A 17650-nucleotide genomic window follows, 5' to 3' on the forward strand; every position below is an offset into this window, starting at 1 on the left:
TCACCTTCAAAAAAAGTGTAGCGCACTATGAAACACGAACTTCAGGTGCGATCATACCATATTCAAGTTGCCCAAGCTTTAACAACGGCGCAAAAACGTCGTACAGTGTAATGCTGTCAGATTTTACCTGAAATCCAAAATATCCAGGAAGATATCTTGAATGTAATGACATTCAGCGATGAAGCAATTTTTCACACAAGTGCACTTGTCAACCCATGTAACAATTTTCTGAGGCACTGAAAATCTTCGAGTCAGTTGGGAACATGAATGTGGCTCCATAGAGGTGAATGTTTGATGCCCTGTGATCGAAGCGGGACTAATTCAATCATTCTTTCTTGATACCCTCAAAAACAATGACATACGACGTGTACTTAACGATGTAGCAGCAATACTCTATTGATGAACTATCTCAACAGACCCGACTTAAAAGATGCAAGATAGCGCACCACTGCATTATGCCCTTTCTGCAGCCTATCTCGACCACACATTTCCCGCTCGATGGATTGATCGTGATGTAGCACTGCGTTAGCCTGCACAATCCCCAGATTTGAAACCTTGTGATTTTTGATCATCGGGTATGGTAAAGGAGCGTGTATATAGTAGCAAAGTTCGCGAAATCAATGACCTACAGGACTGGATACGAAATATAGTATCATCCATTTCTTGCGAGATGGGTTATGGGTTTAAAATGCTACTGCTAATCGTTGTTTATATATATATATTGAACATAATGGCGAACAGGTTGAGACCGTAAAGTAAATTCTTTATTGCATTTGATGAATGGTAAATTTCTACCATTTGAGTGGTACTGAAATTCTGTACTGTACTCACCCTGCATATATATATCATACACACTTTTTGCTAACGATTTAGCGTCCAAAATAACTCTGGATTTTTCCAAAAGGAAAACAGCTACTTTAAAAGATAATTTTATATATCTTGCTGTTGAAAATATGTGGTTTTCAATCTAAAATGGAATTTTTGCAGTAGCACCATAGCAGTTTGGCCTCTATGATCTATATTTAATGAAAAAGCAAAGTTTCCAGCTCACCACTGTTCAAATGGAATGTAGGGGTACGCAAAAATGACACGGATAACGTGCACATTATTGTGTGAGAGAACTTAGAATCCATTTCCCAACAACACTGTATTGTTTGTATGGAAATGGCCCAAGGAAACAGTCTGCTGAACTGGCAACGTTATTTTTCCATTTAATATGGGGCGCTTTACCAGCGTGGAAAATAAAAAAATAAAAAATATTTTAGTTTAACGTCCCACAATTATGCTTTTTAGGCAACGGAGATGGATGATATAGGCAAGTGAATGATGATGCAAGAATTGATGGAATGGTAGCACCCCGAGGAAAACCTATGGACACGATGTTGTCTAGCACAATCTTACTTAGCCGGGGATGGAACAAAGACAACACGCAGCGGAGGTAAGCGTTCTACCCTGAGCCACCGTGTCCTCTTTACCAGAGTGGAATCCAAACGGCTAGTGCAAATGGAAAAAATTCCCGCACTTTAGATCGCAATCTACCTATTTTTAACAACTTTCCTACCTTTCATTTTTCGTATCTTCATGCATAACAAACTTGGCTTATCACCTCACACTATTGATGTAAACTATCCATATATACATACATTATTGATCTGGAAAACTATTATAAGAAATATTATTATTATTATTCAACAAATTTCAGCCTATTAGAATTCACAAATACATATTATAATCGCACTTGAATAAGGCACAATAAGTAGGTTCTGACTAATTGTGATTCATTATTACTTTACAAATTAAACCTGTATGTTTTAGATTTGGCGAAGATTTCTACAGGTTTAGCCCCATCTCCCCTTCAATGGCCATTGCTCATATCCAATATAGTGCGATTTCAACGAAATTTAAAACACGAAAAATGTGATAACGATCTGTAGAACTTCTGATACTTAAAATCACCCAAACATTTGTCTTGACATTTAATTTTATCCAAGAGTAACGAAGGAAGTTAGAATATATAATGTATTCAACATACATAGTATTAAAAATGAGATTAACTCCCCGAAAATGTCAAAACATCACTAAATGAAGTTTTTAGTTTCATGTTGCTTATCTATCACGAGCGCACGAAGCAATCAGAAAATGAAATTAGTTTACACTAGTATGATAAAACGCAACACTACAACAAAGGACAACGAACATAACAGGGACAAAAAACTACAAATTAGAATATAAAGTTTTTCGAAATACTTTAGGACAATAAATCATAATCTCGCATCAACTTCATCGGACAGCGTTCATCTATTTACACAAGTTACATCGACTTTTTTAAGATTTCCACTTTTGATCCAAAAACGTTAATAAAGCCTACCCTATCTTCGTATCAAGGATAACGATATATGACCTAAATATTGAAGAAATCACATTTCTTCACATACAAGAGATAAAGTGAAATTGCATTTACTCACATGCAGGAGGTAGTCAAGTAGAACTGTTTTTGTTGTTTTTCTATCCTCAGTTCCAGTTAAACGTGTTTGATAAACTTGCTCACTCTAAGCTTGTACCTCACACGCGATACCTAACAATCACAACTAACTTGTTTCACCAATGATCGTTCACAGTTAACATACATACAACATATTACTTCGTTACGAAAACAATGATTTCATTAATGTTCATTAGCAGGAAAGAATTTGCTACAAGCATTAATTACATACCTTGGTCTATGTTTCCTTCGTGATCGCGATCTTGAGTGTCGCCTTGACTTGCGTGAATGTGTGCTGCTAGAGGATCCGGATGATGATGATCTTCGTGATGCTCTTTTTGATCTGTATTCTCTATCTCGAAGCCATCGTTCACGTGCCCATTGCAATCTGCTTAGAGAAAATTAGTGCTGATTAAAATACAATAAGAAGGGTCTCTGGCATATTATTATTATTATTATTATTAGCTTAATGATAAAACTGGCCTTATCACGCCTGTATATTTATCCTGTGAAACTTTTTTTTCTTTCTGTTCCCTTCAGTGGTCACACTGCACGAAGGAAAACTAACGCCAAAAACTCGTATACTTAATTCAATAATATTCTTAGCTTTAACGAACGAGAAAAAATGGCTTTTAGGGCGTGCTTTTCTGTCTCTCTCTCTCTAAAGGAAAACCGATAACCGTCCCTAAAAGTTAAGAAAATAAATTCAGATAGTTCCTTTCAAGTACCTGTATGTTATTCTTTAAAATCGACAAGGAAAAGAAATACCTAGCCTTAATCATACCTTTTCTCTAGGCACTCTCCAGCTAGATTACAAAATATCATACTTCTTCAGGAGAGACAATGATGATTGTGTAAGGACACAACTTTGACATGTTTATGATTGCTTCAAGCTCTCCATCCTTTATAAATAAGGAAATAGTCATATTTTTGAAAAGTACGTTTTATTTATTTTATTTTATTTTACAAACTGTTATAAAATGACCTCGTAAAATATTTCAATAATCTTCTTTGGAAAACTAAAAATATTTAATAATTAATCGTTTTAAATTTATAATATATTAAAAGATTTCTGAACTCTGGAACATTTATTAGAGAATTGTAAATACTTTTGTAAGATTATGAAGTTTTTGAAAATTGCAAAATTTGAGGTACCACACCTACAAAAACACAGAAAAATAAAACAAAACAAAAAAAAAAAAAAAAAAAAAAAGAGCGAGCAGACATGCTAACCATACTAATTTCATTAAAATAAAGATTTAAATAAAGATGGCAGCTTATCGCTGAAAATGAGCTCACTTGATTTGAGTACTTAGCATGTAGGGTGTTTGCCATACTATATACAGAAGCGTTTTTCAAACCTTCTTCAAGTGGAGACTGATCAGAATGTTCTATGTACATTCTGTTCTTGTCCCCTTCAAAAGTAAATTACCTCTAAAAAAAAATAATAAACCCTTCTGATCATATATTAATAACAATAAACTTACATTTTTATAATAGTATTAATTAAAACTTCCTTAATTTTATTTTTGTATTAATGAACGAAAATATTCTTTTAAAAACTGAAGGCTATCGAGAATGTTTTATAGAACAGATAAGATAAATTGTATAAAATGTCCATAAAGAGAGAAAACGGACGATGCTTTCTTGTGTAATTTCCAAGCTCTGCTTGAGATTCTCAACTAGTGTGTGATCTCAACAAGAAACATCACTTTTAACTTGCACGATTAATACTAGACTCAGAAAGAAGCTGTTCAAGTGTTATATATGAAGTATTGGACTATATGGTTCAGAATTGACATTACAGAAGTTTGAGAATAAATATTTCGAGTTTCGAAATGTGGTGTTGGAGGAAAACTGAAAAGATAAAAAGTAACAAATGAAGATGTTTTAAAATGAGTAGGAGACAAGAGAAAGCTTTTAGTCAGCATCTTTTATGGAAAGTCCAACTGGACTATACATACCATGCGATAAAAGTTTTCTTCTTCATACTACCAGAGGGAAAAATGGAAGGAAAGCGAGGAGTAGGAGGAAGAACACAACTGATCAATGATTTGAAAAATATTACAGACCTGAACCTAAGAGCAAGAGCGAGAGAAAAGAAAAAAACTAATGAGTTCCAGTACCTTCCAAACGGCAAAATATTTAATAATAATAACAGTATGATACAAAATTAATTTGATTTTTTTTCTCCCTCTTATTGGAGTAATGTTCAATCTAAGGGGCCTACAAGGACAGACAAGGACTTGTCCTCGGACTAGTTTGACTGACGCAGATATAGAGTATAGACAAAGTAACAATACAAAGTCAACACTTGCAAAAGAATCTGAAATTAAACGAAATAGTAACATCCTGCAGTTGTGCTCTATACGCTAAAGCGAATCAATGTCCTACAATCGAGCTCCAGACCCCTCTTTTCCCAAATAAATTGCAGATAGAACAAGGATATATATATATACTGACCTTCTGTCCTTTTCGTCTTGACCTTGACCCTTATTTTTATCCTCACTTTCCAAACCATCACACTGAGTCTGGACTTCAACGCTATGCATTACAGGCTTACTACTAGATGACCCTCTAGGGCTGCTACTGGCAGTGGAAGAACATTCTGTTGTTCCAGGTGTGCTAGCTCTGCTACTCTCTGTACTACGAATTCTATCGAGTTCTTCTCGACGACTTCTGTACTCTTGAAGATTTAGCTTCTTCTTCGACTTCTTACTCTCCTGTTCACGCGCATTACTTACATATCCCTTATCTTTGACACTTGATTCACTACTATTTTCATCTTTTGAGCTTTCACTATTAATATCTACAGATTTCTCTACTTCATCTATGGACTGCTTCTTTATAGTCTGATTTGAACTACTAATCTGTTCCGATTTTACTCCTACGCTAGAAGAATTAGATATGTCTTTTATATAAGGAGGTAGTTTATCGAAATACATTCTGTCATTTACACAACCACAGCCAACTGTTTCCTCACTTGCATCACTCACTTCCCCTGACTCAAGCCCGCTGTCTTTTTTCGCGTTTTTCTCCCAGCAATTGGATCGATTCCCTTTTGGAAGCTTTAAGTCTTCACGATCTCTTTGTAAAACCAACTCAGGGTAATCAGGAACACGGATACAGGATTGGTCCTCTGCAACGGAGGTCTTCTCAACACTACTAACTCGGTCTCCTGCACCATACTCAGCTGCATTCGAGTTGTAGAAAGATGGAGGGGAAACATCGGAAGAAGAGCAATAATCGTGGTCCAGTTGTACGGATTCTCCACTACTCCCGGATATATGCTGAAATGAGACAATATGTTTTTTCGCATTTTTAGAACGTCCCTTTTATCATAAAAGTAAAGGTTATTCTCTTTATATTTTTTAACAGTTTCCCAAATGATTCTACATCAAACATTCAAATATGTACATTTAACTCTCAACTAGCTCGGTGTATATTTCAGTGCAACCTGATATACACTAAACACAAACTCCTTACCGACTTCTTTGGTATCGCAAGAGGAATAAATAAGTTACTGACAAATTACTAATTAATACAATGGAATGATTATCTGTGAACAGTAAATAAAAACGCATCCATTAACATATTTAAAAGACAGAAAATCTGTGAATGGTTTCGAGGCATTCTTCACCTCTTCCTCAGCACATCTAAAGAAAACTTGTTGCTACGTCAAAGATGATGTATGAAATTCTCTGCTTGTCCATCTTGTACAACAACAGGTATGGGATAAGTTTGTTATTCGACCGTAGGATTTTCTTTCCCTCCTAACTTACGAATAATAAAAAGTCGTTGTATGCAATTTTACTTAAGATCAAAATAAACACTCCATTAACGATCTCGAACTAATATTAAAATCACGCTCTCAAAACGGAAACAATCATTTTTGTAATGTGCAATATAATTCAAAATCCAAGTCTTCCATACCATTACGTCCGTAATTGAACTGACATTTGCTGTTCCTTTCAGACACCACCAACTACTACTACCAATTAAAAGCTGTATTTAACTTTTATCGTAAGTAATAAAGAATTCTGTGGTGTTCATAGTGTAGACCTATCATTCTCCTGCGACAGTGCCGTGTCGTTGCGTGACTTGTTAAGTTCCGACATAAATAGAAATACGTAATGTTGTGGTTCGATTTAATTCATATCACCTTATTTGCTATTATTGTATTTTCGCTACGTTTCTACGGAGTATTCAAACTGATATGAGTGTAATTTCCGCAATCACTACAAGAAGATAAACTACAGACTGCGATTTAAATCAAAAGAGCTTTAAACTGGTAACGTTTTCCATTCCAACCTTTTCAAAGCGGGTGTTATACATTTATCGACCAAAAAAAGTTAGCACCTTGACAGAACGGTCGAATGTCAATTGATTTCACACATGTGTGTACACTATCTGGTCATTCGTCACCGAACACCCCTCCAAAAGTGCCTGGGATCGTCTGTGCACGTGACACTAGCTATAAAGGGTGTTGCCGCTGGAGAATATACTCACATGAGCTACAGCAGCCAATATGGACAGACGACGCGAACTTGGAGAAGCAGAAAGTGGAATGATCATTGGAGCCCACAGGTTTGGGCATTCGACTCGTGAGATTTTCAACAAATTTCAGATACTCCGATCGACAGTGAGCGATGTTATCGTGAAGTGGAAGCGGGAGGGGGTCTGAGATGCCGATCCAGACCAACTAAACCGACAATATTAACAGATCGTGACCGTCGAAGCTTGAAACGTGTGTTGAAGTCAAATCTGAAGGCGTCACTACAGACGGTGGCACAGGAGTTTCGATCAGCTTCCGGTAGTGTTGCAAGTGATGGTATTGTCCACCGGGAGATCATCGCACTTTGTTTCCATGGTCGTGCTGCAGTTCACAAGCCGCTTATCATAGCGTGCAATGCGACCCGTCGTTTACAGTGGTACAAGGAACGCCACCATTAGACTCTTCAGCAATGGAAATCCGTCCTATGGAGTGATGAATCGCGCTACCAGATGTGGCAGTTCGATGGACATGTGTGGGTGTGGCGTTTGTCCGGAGAAAGATGTTTACAAGAGTGTATCGTACCCACAGTGAAATTCGGCACCATGGTGTGGCAGTGAGGTGCCATCATGGTGTGGTCGTGCTTCTCGTGGTCGTCTTGGTCCTCTTGTTTTAGTGCCGGGAAACATGAATGCCGGTGCATACCAAATGGTCCTGGACAATTATGCGCTACCGATACTGTGGGCACAATTCAGTATTGGTCCATATCTGTTTCAGCAAGACAATGCTCCATGTCATACTGCAGGTGTTATAAACACGTGGTTCGAGGACATGGTGGAAAAACTTGATTGGCCAGCCCAAAGTCCTGATATCAACCATATTAAGCATCTTTGGGACGAGTTTGAGCGCCGCTTGAGAACCAGGCCATGCCGCCCAAAACACTAGAGTTGTTCGCCGCTTTGCAAGAGGAATGGAGCAAGATTCCCGTCGAAACCTACCGCAAGTTGGTGGAAAGTCTTCCTCAAAAAGTTGCGGCGAAAGGTGACCCCATACGATACTGATGGACTGCTGAAACCGGATTAACGTACTAGTTAGGGGTGTCCGGTGACGAATGGCCAGATAGTGATTATCAGATATGCAAACGATTAGAGATCTGTGATGCTTAGAACGGCTACCTGAGTGCATTAGTATTATCACCACTGTAGGATGTTGCACCCCTTCGCGCTTGGATGCATGTGTTGATTCAGCTGGGAAGGGTGACTACAGCTGTTGTATCCTCTCCTGAGGCAAATAGGGCGTTAATTGTTATACTTGTCCCTCGATATTTTAGAATTTGGACTAGAACGGAGTTGACGTCGAGCTAATCTCAAATATGTTCCATCGGGGACAGATCAGGAGAACTTGCTGCCCAAAGGAGTACTTCACCATCACGCAGAGCGTTCATAGAAACATGTGTTTTGAGTGAGCGAGCGTTGTTCTGTTGAAAGATAACAGGATGTTGTCTCATGAGGGTTACACATGAGATGCATGACATTCGCGACATACCATGAGCCCACAGAATTCCCTGAATCATCACCAGGGGTGACCTGGTGACTCCCTACACCATGAGGGTGAGTTACACCAGCGTCTCTTCAGAACATTGATAGAATGTGACCTCTTTCCTCGGCGCTGTTATATTTTCAAACTATGGTTATTCGAGACAGTGCCTAAGGCCCAACACTGAAAATGATGTAAATGGACTCGTCAGCAGTCATGCGTTCCGTGTACGGCACCACTCCAAACGCAGCCGTGTGTGTTAAAGTGATAATATCAGCAGCTTACTGGGACCGTGATTTAATAGTTCGTCTGCTGCTAATCTTCGACAAGTGGTATGGAATAACACAAAATGGGTCTATTACTTGTGTTCATATGGCAAGTGCCTACGTAATGGGGTTACGATGTGCTCGGCGAACAATACGACGATTCTCACTTGATGTGCCAGACTTGGTTGACCGAAACATTGGTGACGCATGTGGTTTCCCTCACGTACCCATTCAATCCAACATCGGGCCACTGTTACATTCGAATGCCCTAGTCGAATCTGTCAAAAACGTTGATAACGTTATCGCACACGAGCACGTGGCGTTCTTCGTGACACTTCAGAGTGCTCACTACACTAAATTCTGACTCGCTGCGCCCGTCCCTTATATACCCTTTCAGGCCTGATAACATGGTCACATGGTGACACCACTAATAGACTGGTGGTCGTTCTAGCCGTCAAGAGATCATTGCAACTCATTTTCAAGCCCGCCGATGGTATGCATATGTATGAAGTTACATCTACATCGGATCATTCCTTTCCTTCCAGATAGTTAAATTTTTTTTCTTCATTAAAATCGTCTCAAAAACTTGGGGTCGTATTGCATTCGAGCTAATAAGATAAATCTTCACTCTCTGTACTCCTATTAGTTTTATCTCCCTCTAACTTCTCTATATTTTCAGCTTACAACTCTGACTGTTGAATTCCAAAATGGCGCCAACCTGGACACTTCACAGCTACTTTTCTGTTCATCAAATTGTTTTTCCTTTTTTTCTTTTGTCTCCTAATTTTATGAAACATGAATGTGTGTGAGTGTGTTTTCACTAATTTACAGTCCGTCACAATTAAAAAAAAAGAAAGAAAAAAAAGAAAAAACTCAGAACAAGCGCAAGTGTTTCATTATATTTACTATTTAAATAAGTCATTCTGTGACATACTGGTATCTACTTGATGTTTCCAACAACCTTTAAGTTTGGGGAAGATCAGAGCAGTATTTTGCGTTACCGTAGTTCAGATGCTCTCCGTTTAGTGTTTCTGTACTCAATATGAGTGTGGTTGAGCCTTAAAATGCTTGTTTTGTTTGCTTGTCTGGAGCAGTGTAAAGTGAAATGTTAATGAAAATTATGTATTATTGAATGTTTCGTTTGTTTACATTGTAAACAGAAGTGCTTCACATACATAATAAGACGTAGAAGAATCTTATTATTCCCTAGAAACTGAAAATATGAGAAAAGTGTGTGACACAAGCCTTTGTAAACAAAGACGAATTCTGACACTGCGAAGTGAGGGCTACTCAAATAGACAAATCGCCAAAATTCTAGGTATACATCATACTATCTAGGTAGAATAATTCAGGATCATGGAAAGCATAGGCAAGGAGAGGGCTGAATGAGAACGGTGTAGCAGAAAATGAAATGAGCTGCTAAATTGGATCAAGAGGTTTTTCGCTTGGCTGTATCAGACAAGAGTTTCCAGCTCCAGGGAAATTGCAGCGGCTATCTATTCTAATGTAGGTTACAACGTAAGTCTGATGGCTGTTATAAGACGACTTAATGAAAAAGGGTTACATAAGAAAATTCCAAGAAAGAATCCACTTTTAAGTGATAAATACATAAACGCTAGAAGAGTTCATGAGTAGATACTGTGCACGGAGTGATGAACAGTGGTGGCATGTAATTTTCTTGGATGAAGAGTAGTTTATACTATTGGAAATGACAGTGAAGTGAAACTGTGGATGAGAAAAGGAGAAAATCTAAAGCCAAAATTCGTTTTCCAAAGAAGTAAATTTGATGAAAATGTCAAGTTGTGGGAATGCTTTACTTCAAATGGAGTGGGATGAATGAAAATCTGCAATAAACAAATTAATGCGCTATATTACATTGACATTCTAAACCGAAAGTAACTACGACTATCTGCTGACTATTTCCCAGGTCCTAATTTGAGTTTATTTATTTTCCAAGACAACAATGCGCTGTGACACAGAGCATGGAGTGTAGCGGACTGGTTTCAAAGTATGAATTTCCAAAGATTATGGTGGCCACCGAATTCTCCGGATATGAATCCTACATAGAATCTGTGGCATATTATGTCACAAAAAGGACATGGGAAGATATATCGGTCTATGAGACAAATAACTGAGGAACTGGTTCAAATCTGGCACCTTGAACTAGATATTACATTAAGTGAAACAATTGTGAACATCATATCCCGTTGGTCTGCAGCATTAAGAGCTGCCCGTAGCGGTGTAACAACAGACTGAAATGTCAAAGATTGTGGTGTAAACAATTTTATTTTTTCATTGACTTTCAATAATTTACCTACCGTTTAGCGCTAAACTTCGCACAAAAAGTGTGGTAATAAAGATATGCATTACATTTAAGTTTTGGATTATAAGGTCCCTTAATGTATAAAATTCACACGGAAAGGTCCCACAAGTTGTCGCTCAAATCTGATTGCCACATAGCATATCTGATAGAGCATCATGAGAAATGAAAATGACCAAAATTGAAGGTGCTATGGACCAGAAGGATAGGAGCTACGGGGCTTCGAAATTTGAATATCCAAAAAATTATATCATGGAATTACGTACGTTTAAATATCTTGAAAATCGTTAAAGCAATCAAGACAAAAGTTTCACAATATAATGAGAACAAAATGCCCAGAAAGCTACAAACAGTGTTGCCAACTCAACATAAAAATATTTTGTTTGAAATAGCACCATATACAAGTGTGCACAGATTTAAAATGCACTATCACCACATAACAGTAAAATGTAGTGGCACAGTGTTGCACACTGTTTGAGCTACGTGTGCTTAAAATGTTCAATGGAGAAGTCTGATATGTGGCGACAGATTGTCATGAAGAAATGCATTAGAGAAAAGTGAGGGTTTTGCATAATACTTCATTGGCTCCGGTAAATAAGCAGACAGCTCGCGAAAACAAATTGATACACACGAAAAAAAAAAAAAAAAACATGATTTCTAATTCCGTAAACTGGTTCTCCAGATTATCTTATCAATATTTGGAAGAGTACTTTCTTGGTTTATGTCTTTCGTGTTAAGTGGTATATTCTTTTACTTCCTCTCCTATAATTACGTTTGTACACTGTAATATTACCATATTCACATTGGAAATATAATTATTTAATTACTAGCTCATTTCATTTTTAGTTGGCCCGGACAGCCGTTTGACCTAGAAGGCTAGACAATCAACATGTTAGAGATCGTGAGTTCCAATCCTGCCTCGGACATATTTTTGTTGTACTTTTCACGTTACATTTCATTGTTATCTTTCTCTTTCGTAGTGGTTCGGATCTTACTTTACACTGTTAAGTCCAGTAATACGGTATATAGCTTCGAAGATGACACAGGACGGAACCTACAGTGTAAAAACGACATCACTCAATTTCGTTTTACAAATGCATCAGTATTTTGTGATACTACTGACATTTTACTACGTTATACTGTCGGTGTTATGCAGTTGAACTAAATTCACAGTATGAGACACAGATTCCTTTATTACCATCTGTTGCGACGTACCAGACTTCACCATTGTACATTTTCAGCACACGTAGCTCCAACAGTGTGCAACACTATACCACTACATTTTACTGTTATGTTTAGTGATAATAGTGCATTTTAAATCTGTGCACACTTGTATATGGTGCTATTTCAAACAAAATATTTTATGAGTTGGCAACGCTGTTTTACCTATGGCAACACTGTTCGTGGTTTTCGATAGAGTATTTCGTTCTCATTATATTGAGCAACTTTTGTTTTGATTGCTTTGACGGTTTTCGAGATATTTAGTTTAAACGTGCAAAACTCCATGATATAATTTTTTGGATATTCAAATTTTGAAGCCCCGTAGCTTCTATCCTTCTGGTCCATAGCACCTTAAATTTTGGTAGTTTTCATTTCTCGTGATACTCTATCAGGTGTGCTATGTGGCAATCATATTTGAGCTACAACTTGTGGGACCTTCCCGTGTCAGTGTTTTCATGTAATGTTCATATATGTACTACAGTAGCGCAACATAAACATTTGAGAACTATTAAAAGATCAGTTGGACAGTGTGTGACCAAAGAGGTGTATAAAATAAGGCTGGAATTAACAATAACAGATTTTTTTTTTTTTCAAAGTGGTGCTATTTTTTGTGACAGACTATATTTTTCATTCCCGATTCGAGATTCCTCTGTTTCAAGGTGGCTAACATACAATAGGCACTGAAAATCAGGGGTACTCATGATGGGTGGATTTTAGGGCGCAGATTGAGTTCACGAGAATATTTGGGAGGGATATAATTTTTCATTGAAAATAGTACAATTGTAAATTTAGAGGGAGAAAGGCACATTTGGGATAACAGAATGGTAAATTTAGGTCAATTCAGAGATGGGTGTCATATTATATATATATATAAAGAACTGTACACTAAATATTTTACATTTACACTATACAGCACAATTTCAATACTAGCTCTCTCTCATGGTCTAGTGGCTAACGCTCGTACGTCTTTTGCTTGGAGTCTCGCGTTCGATTCCCAATGGAAGAGCCTTGAAATCTGAATGCATTACGATGGTTTGGATTCCACTTTAAAATATAGGTCTATGTCTCATGTAACCTCGGTGCCTCAAAAGGATGATAAACTTCAATCCAACTAACCAATTTCAAGGGTAATGACCTATTTAAAAATATTCTTCATAACACAATTAGCGATTTATCGGACTTCAGATTACACGATATAAAGAATACAGAGGTACACGCAAAGAAATATATATTTTTCCTTTGGCTGAAGCATATCTGCTGAGAATAGTAAATCTACTCTTGGTAACACCGCTCGACTTCCGCACTCTAGAACTTTCAATTATATATATATATATAGATAGATAGATAGATAGATAAAGACAAATGAAATCTTTCAGTTTCACGTCCCACGATTATACTCTTTAGTCTAAGGGAGACAGATGATTAAGTCAAGTGATTAATGAAGGAATAATTGGTAGAATGAAATGTGGGAGGAAACGGGAGTACCCCGAGAAAAGTCACTAACACGATGTTGTCCACCAAAAACTAACTTTGTCGGAAATCGAACCAGGGACCCCACGCACCCAAGGTAAACGCTCTATCACTGAGTCACTCTGGCCCCCGATATAGTGAAAAGTAAACAACATACATTCCGGTTGATTAACTAATGGTCAATTAACTAACTTTGGTTAATATCATTATTCATCTTAAGAAAGAGAAGCAATTCTGGGGAAAATAAAACTTTTCAACGAGAATTGTATCTAGAATTATTAAAATACGAAGCTCGAACGCATCCAACTCTTCAACCATACAAGAAAAAGAGCAGCTTTATTACTTCATATCATGCGTTAACTAGACTTATTTTTTCGTGTTAACATACTTTATAACCACTTGAATAAGCTGCTTCTTTGATAATTCAATATGACAAATCCAATGCAAAACATTGAAAACAAGCATCGTTTTCGCAACCACGAGAGGAAAGGATATAAACGCCACATACAGTTCATTCATATAGCCTAGCTGAAGGCAAATACAGACAGCTACAAGCAATACCTCACCTCTCTTTTAGTATCTGTGTTTCTGAAGTTATTACCCTTGGGGTATGCGATGTTGCCAAATGTATTTTAAGATGGAAAATATATACTTCTTCGATGGTACCAAAACAGTCGTATGGTCAGAAGCACATTACAATCACTATGCTCATCCAAAAATGCTGCGGATGCTCGAAGAGAACGTAGAACACGTTTCCCAAACAATCCCACAGCACGCGGTGAGCTCAGATGACGCGCATGTGCATAAGTCATCACTCCATGTAAGTCATTATAATAGGATAATATGTTTTTATGTATTTATTTTTATTAAAAGCTTACAAAATTTTAAATTGTTTGACACTAATAAGTTCATATTAAGGAAAGTTCGCCTACGCCTCAATACGAAAGAAGTCTTCAAACATGCATTTTCTTATCAAGAATTGTTAATTTAATAGACTTATTATTTGGGGGCACGGTGCCTTAGTGGTAGAGCACTTATCTCAGTGGCGGTGTGTAGAGTCCCTGGTTCAATCCCCGGTCAAGTAAGTTTGTGATGGACAACATCGTGTCTATGGGTTTTTCGGGATACTCCTGTTTCCTCCCACAATCTCATTCCACCAATTCTTCATCATTATTCACTTGCCTTAATCATTCGTCACCCTTAGCCTAAAGGGCATAAAGGGACGTTCAACTGAAAGATTTCATTTGGGATCATCCTTCCAACTTCTTAGTTTTAATACTATGAAAGAAATGAATATGGTTGAGTTTTACGTCCCACGGTTATGGCGGCTAGGCTAAAGGAGACGGTGATGATGAGAAATGAATGAAATGGTGGAATGAAGAAAGTGGGGGGAAACGGGAGAACCCCGAGGAAACCCACGCACACGGTGTTTGTCCACCACTATTATGAAAGAAAAACACAACATTAAAGTCTATGGCACGATCAACACTTTTTAAAGAATTGTTATGGAAACTTTTACAGATTCTGTTCCCTTCACTCATCGATCTACTTTCACTGAGAAAGACGACTACGGACATGTCTTGAATCTTGTTTTGATTCACGGTGGGAGCTCATGAGGTTCAGATTTTACGTTAAGCTGTGCGCTCAGGTCTTCTATAACCTTAATGCTAAAAGAAAGTAGCCAACGATATTATTTCTAACTTGTGTCCAGTAGCAAACGAAACTGGCGCTTTTTCTAAGTAATATTAACGGCTCCATCACTCACCTTGAGGAATTGGAAAAACTAGACTTGGTCCGTTTGGTGCGATATGAGTGATCAATGAAAACGACTAAACTTTGACACAAGCAATCAATAATTCTCGTTACAAGCCTGGACCCACAACATGGTTAAGGTTTTGAACAGAATATCAAACTTCGCTTGAATTTTCAGGCTTTCTCCAACACTGACTAAATGCAACATGATCATTTATTAATGCCCCACTATTACATTTACGAAACAGTTTTCTTCTAACTAGATGTTAACAAGTTTGTCAATTTGCGCTCGTACGCACATCACAAACTGTGAAGCGAAACACTGAAACTATACATTACCTTATGTCTTTTTCTCTAATCATTTGGAAATTCTTATCTGAACGAAAGAGAATCGATGAACGATTAGCGTTTTCTCTTCACAATTGAATTCTGAAATCGATTTTTTTTTCCATTAGGGCTGAATATTTAAGGTTTCGGCTAACGCATTCCAAATTCCATTTGTATATATCCCCTTTCTGCATGTTAAGAAAAGTAAGTTTAATTCTATAGAATATATCTTACCAGCTTCAATATTTTGTTCCTGTTCAACGCTACAGCCGCATCTTGCATTCTCGTTCCTTTGGCTCTCTTACTTGGAATTGGAGGAATTACAGGTATTACCTTCTTCCTTGTAGATGACTGTAACAAATTAATAAATTCCATGAGGTCATGTGATTCTTACAAGATTCATTACATATCAATGCAATTAAGTACACTGATTAAACTTGAACATTTCCTACAAAATCAACATATAATAGTTGTTGTAAGTAAACGCAAATGACTGTTACTAAAAACATGTCCAGAAGCTTTTCCTTAAAAACCTGACTTTTCTTTCGTATATACACTTCTCTTAGAAATTCTTACTTCATTCTCTACAGTATTTACTTCATAAATATTAAATATCTTGTCCGCTTTCAGTAAAACTGGCAAATTATCGAAATACTTTTTACAAGTTTTTATACATAAACAGACCATCCATTTCGAGATCAGCAGCGAAATGGTGAAATACACCGTCTTCAGAAACGAGTATAAAATTTCCAAATGATCTGCAACGGAATTATTTCCTGTTTAATATTCCATCGACTCCAAACGTTTAATTTTGTCTATGCAGGTCTAGGTGTCAAACAGGCTAATGTGGATAGGCAACAACAACGATAATCCTACGGAAGAAAATTACCTAAAAGGTGTGACTTGTGACTACAAAAAATAGACCTCATAGTGGTCTGGTCTCTTGTAAATAGTTGAAAAGTGACCAAAAGCACACGAAAAAGTGACCAAAATCTCATCATGCCCCTTTTTTCCTTTGCCAATTTTTCCATCACCTCTCTCTTTGTTGTTTTATTTCATCTTTTCTTCTTTACTTCTTTTTGAGCTTCCTCCTTTCTTAGGTTTTCTAAGTACGCTTTGTAGTTACGGTAAGCAGACTTAGCAGATGTAAGAAGCTTCTGAGTAAGTGGAACCAGTTCTGGCCTATTTCCGAATTTCTTCATCCCAGACACTATATTTAACTTAGCACTGAGAGTTCTCAAAGCCATGAAATATTCAAACTCATCACCTACTCTTAAGAAGAACATACAAGAAGCATAACACAAGACGAACATGATGAACCACAGAAACACACACACAACGTTGAGCGGAGCGTTAACTATTACGAGACAAAACTAAAAGGCTATTATGATAGAAGAAAGAATAGATACAGAAGGGTTCTAAACCCCATCTTGAGAGCTTAAGCATCCACCAACCATCCACTGTGCGTTAGAAAGAATAAAAGCTGAAGTAAGAATACAACTGACTATTTCACATGTGGCAGCAAGTACTGAAGCTTTCAGAAGAGTAATGAGTAACAAGTTTCTGCCTTTTTCAATTTATTTTTATAACATTTTTCTTAGAAAACTGCCAATGCAAAACATGAATCTCACGAAAAAGTTACTTTACCTACTAAAAAAAGAACTTTTAGTTACAATTTGAAAAAAAGTAACTTTTAGTGACTAACTTGAAAAAAAGTAACTTTTAATTAAAAAAAAAAAAAAGTGACTCGCTATGAGGCCTGAAATATTGATCATTCCAGCAAA

The 17650-nt window shown here is 37.2% G+C and overlaps 1 protein-coding gene across 3 annotated transcripts in view; it reads right to left on the bottom strand.

Annotated features, from left to right (window-relative positions):
• LOC145666708 (uncharacterized) overlaps nucleotides 1–17650 on the bottom strand; it is a 66011-nt gene that overhangs the window by 19796 nt on the left and 28565 nt on the right. For all 3 annotated transcript variants that reach the window (XM_081734213.1, XM_081734211.1, XM_081734212.1), the window contains exons 7-9: nucleotides 16101–16217; nucleotides 4946–5772; nucleotides 2715–2870 (exon numbers count right to left, since the gene is read on the bottom strand). In XM_081734213.1, coding sequence (XP_081590339.1) covers nucleotides 2715–2870; nucleotides 4946–5772; nucleotides 16101–16217 — 1100 coding nt within the window. The remainder of the gene's footprint in view (nucleotides 1–2714; nucleotides 2871–4945; nucleotides 5773–16100; nucleotides 16218–17650) is intronic.

Source organism: Thermobia domestica, chromosome 12 (genome assembly GCF_964235325.1).
Source record: "Thermobia domestica chromosome 12, izTheDome1.hap1.1, whole genome shotgun sequence".
In the NCBI taxonomy this organism is placed as follows: domain Eukaryota; kingdom Metazoa; phylum Arthropoda; class Insecta; order Zygentoma; family Lepismatidae; genus Thermobia; species Thermobia domestica.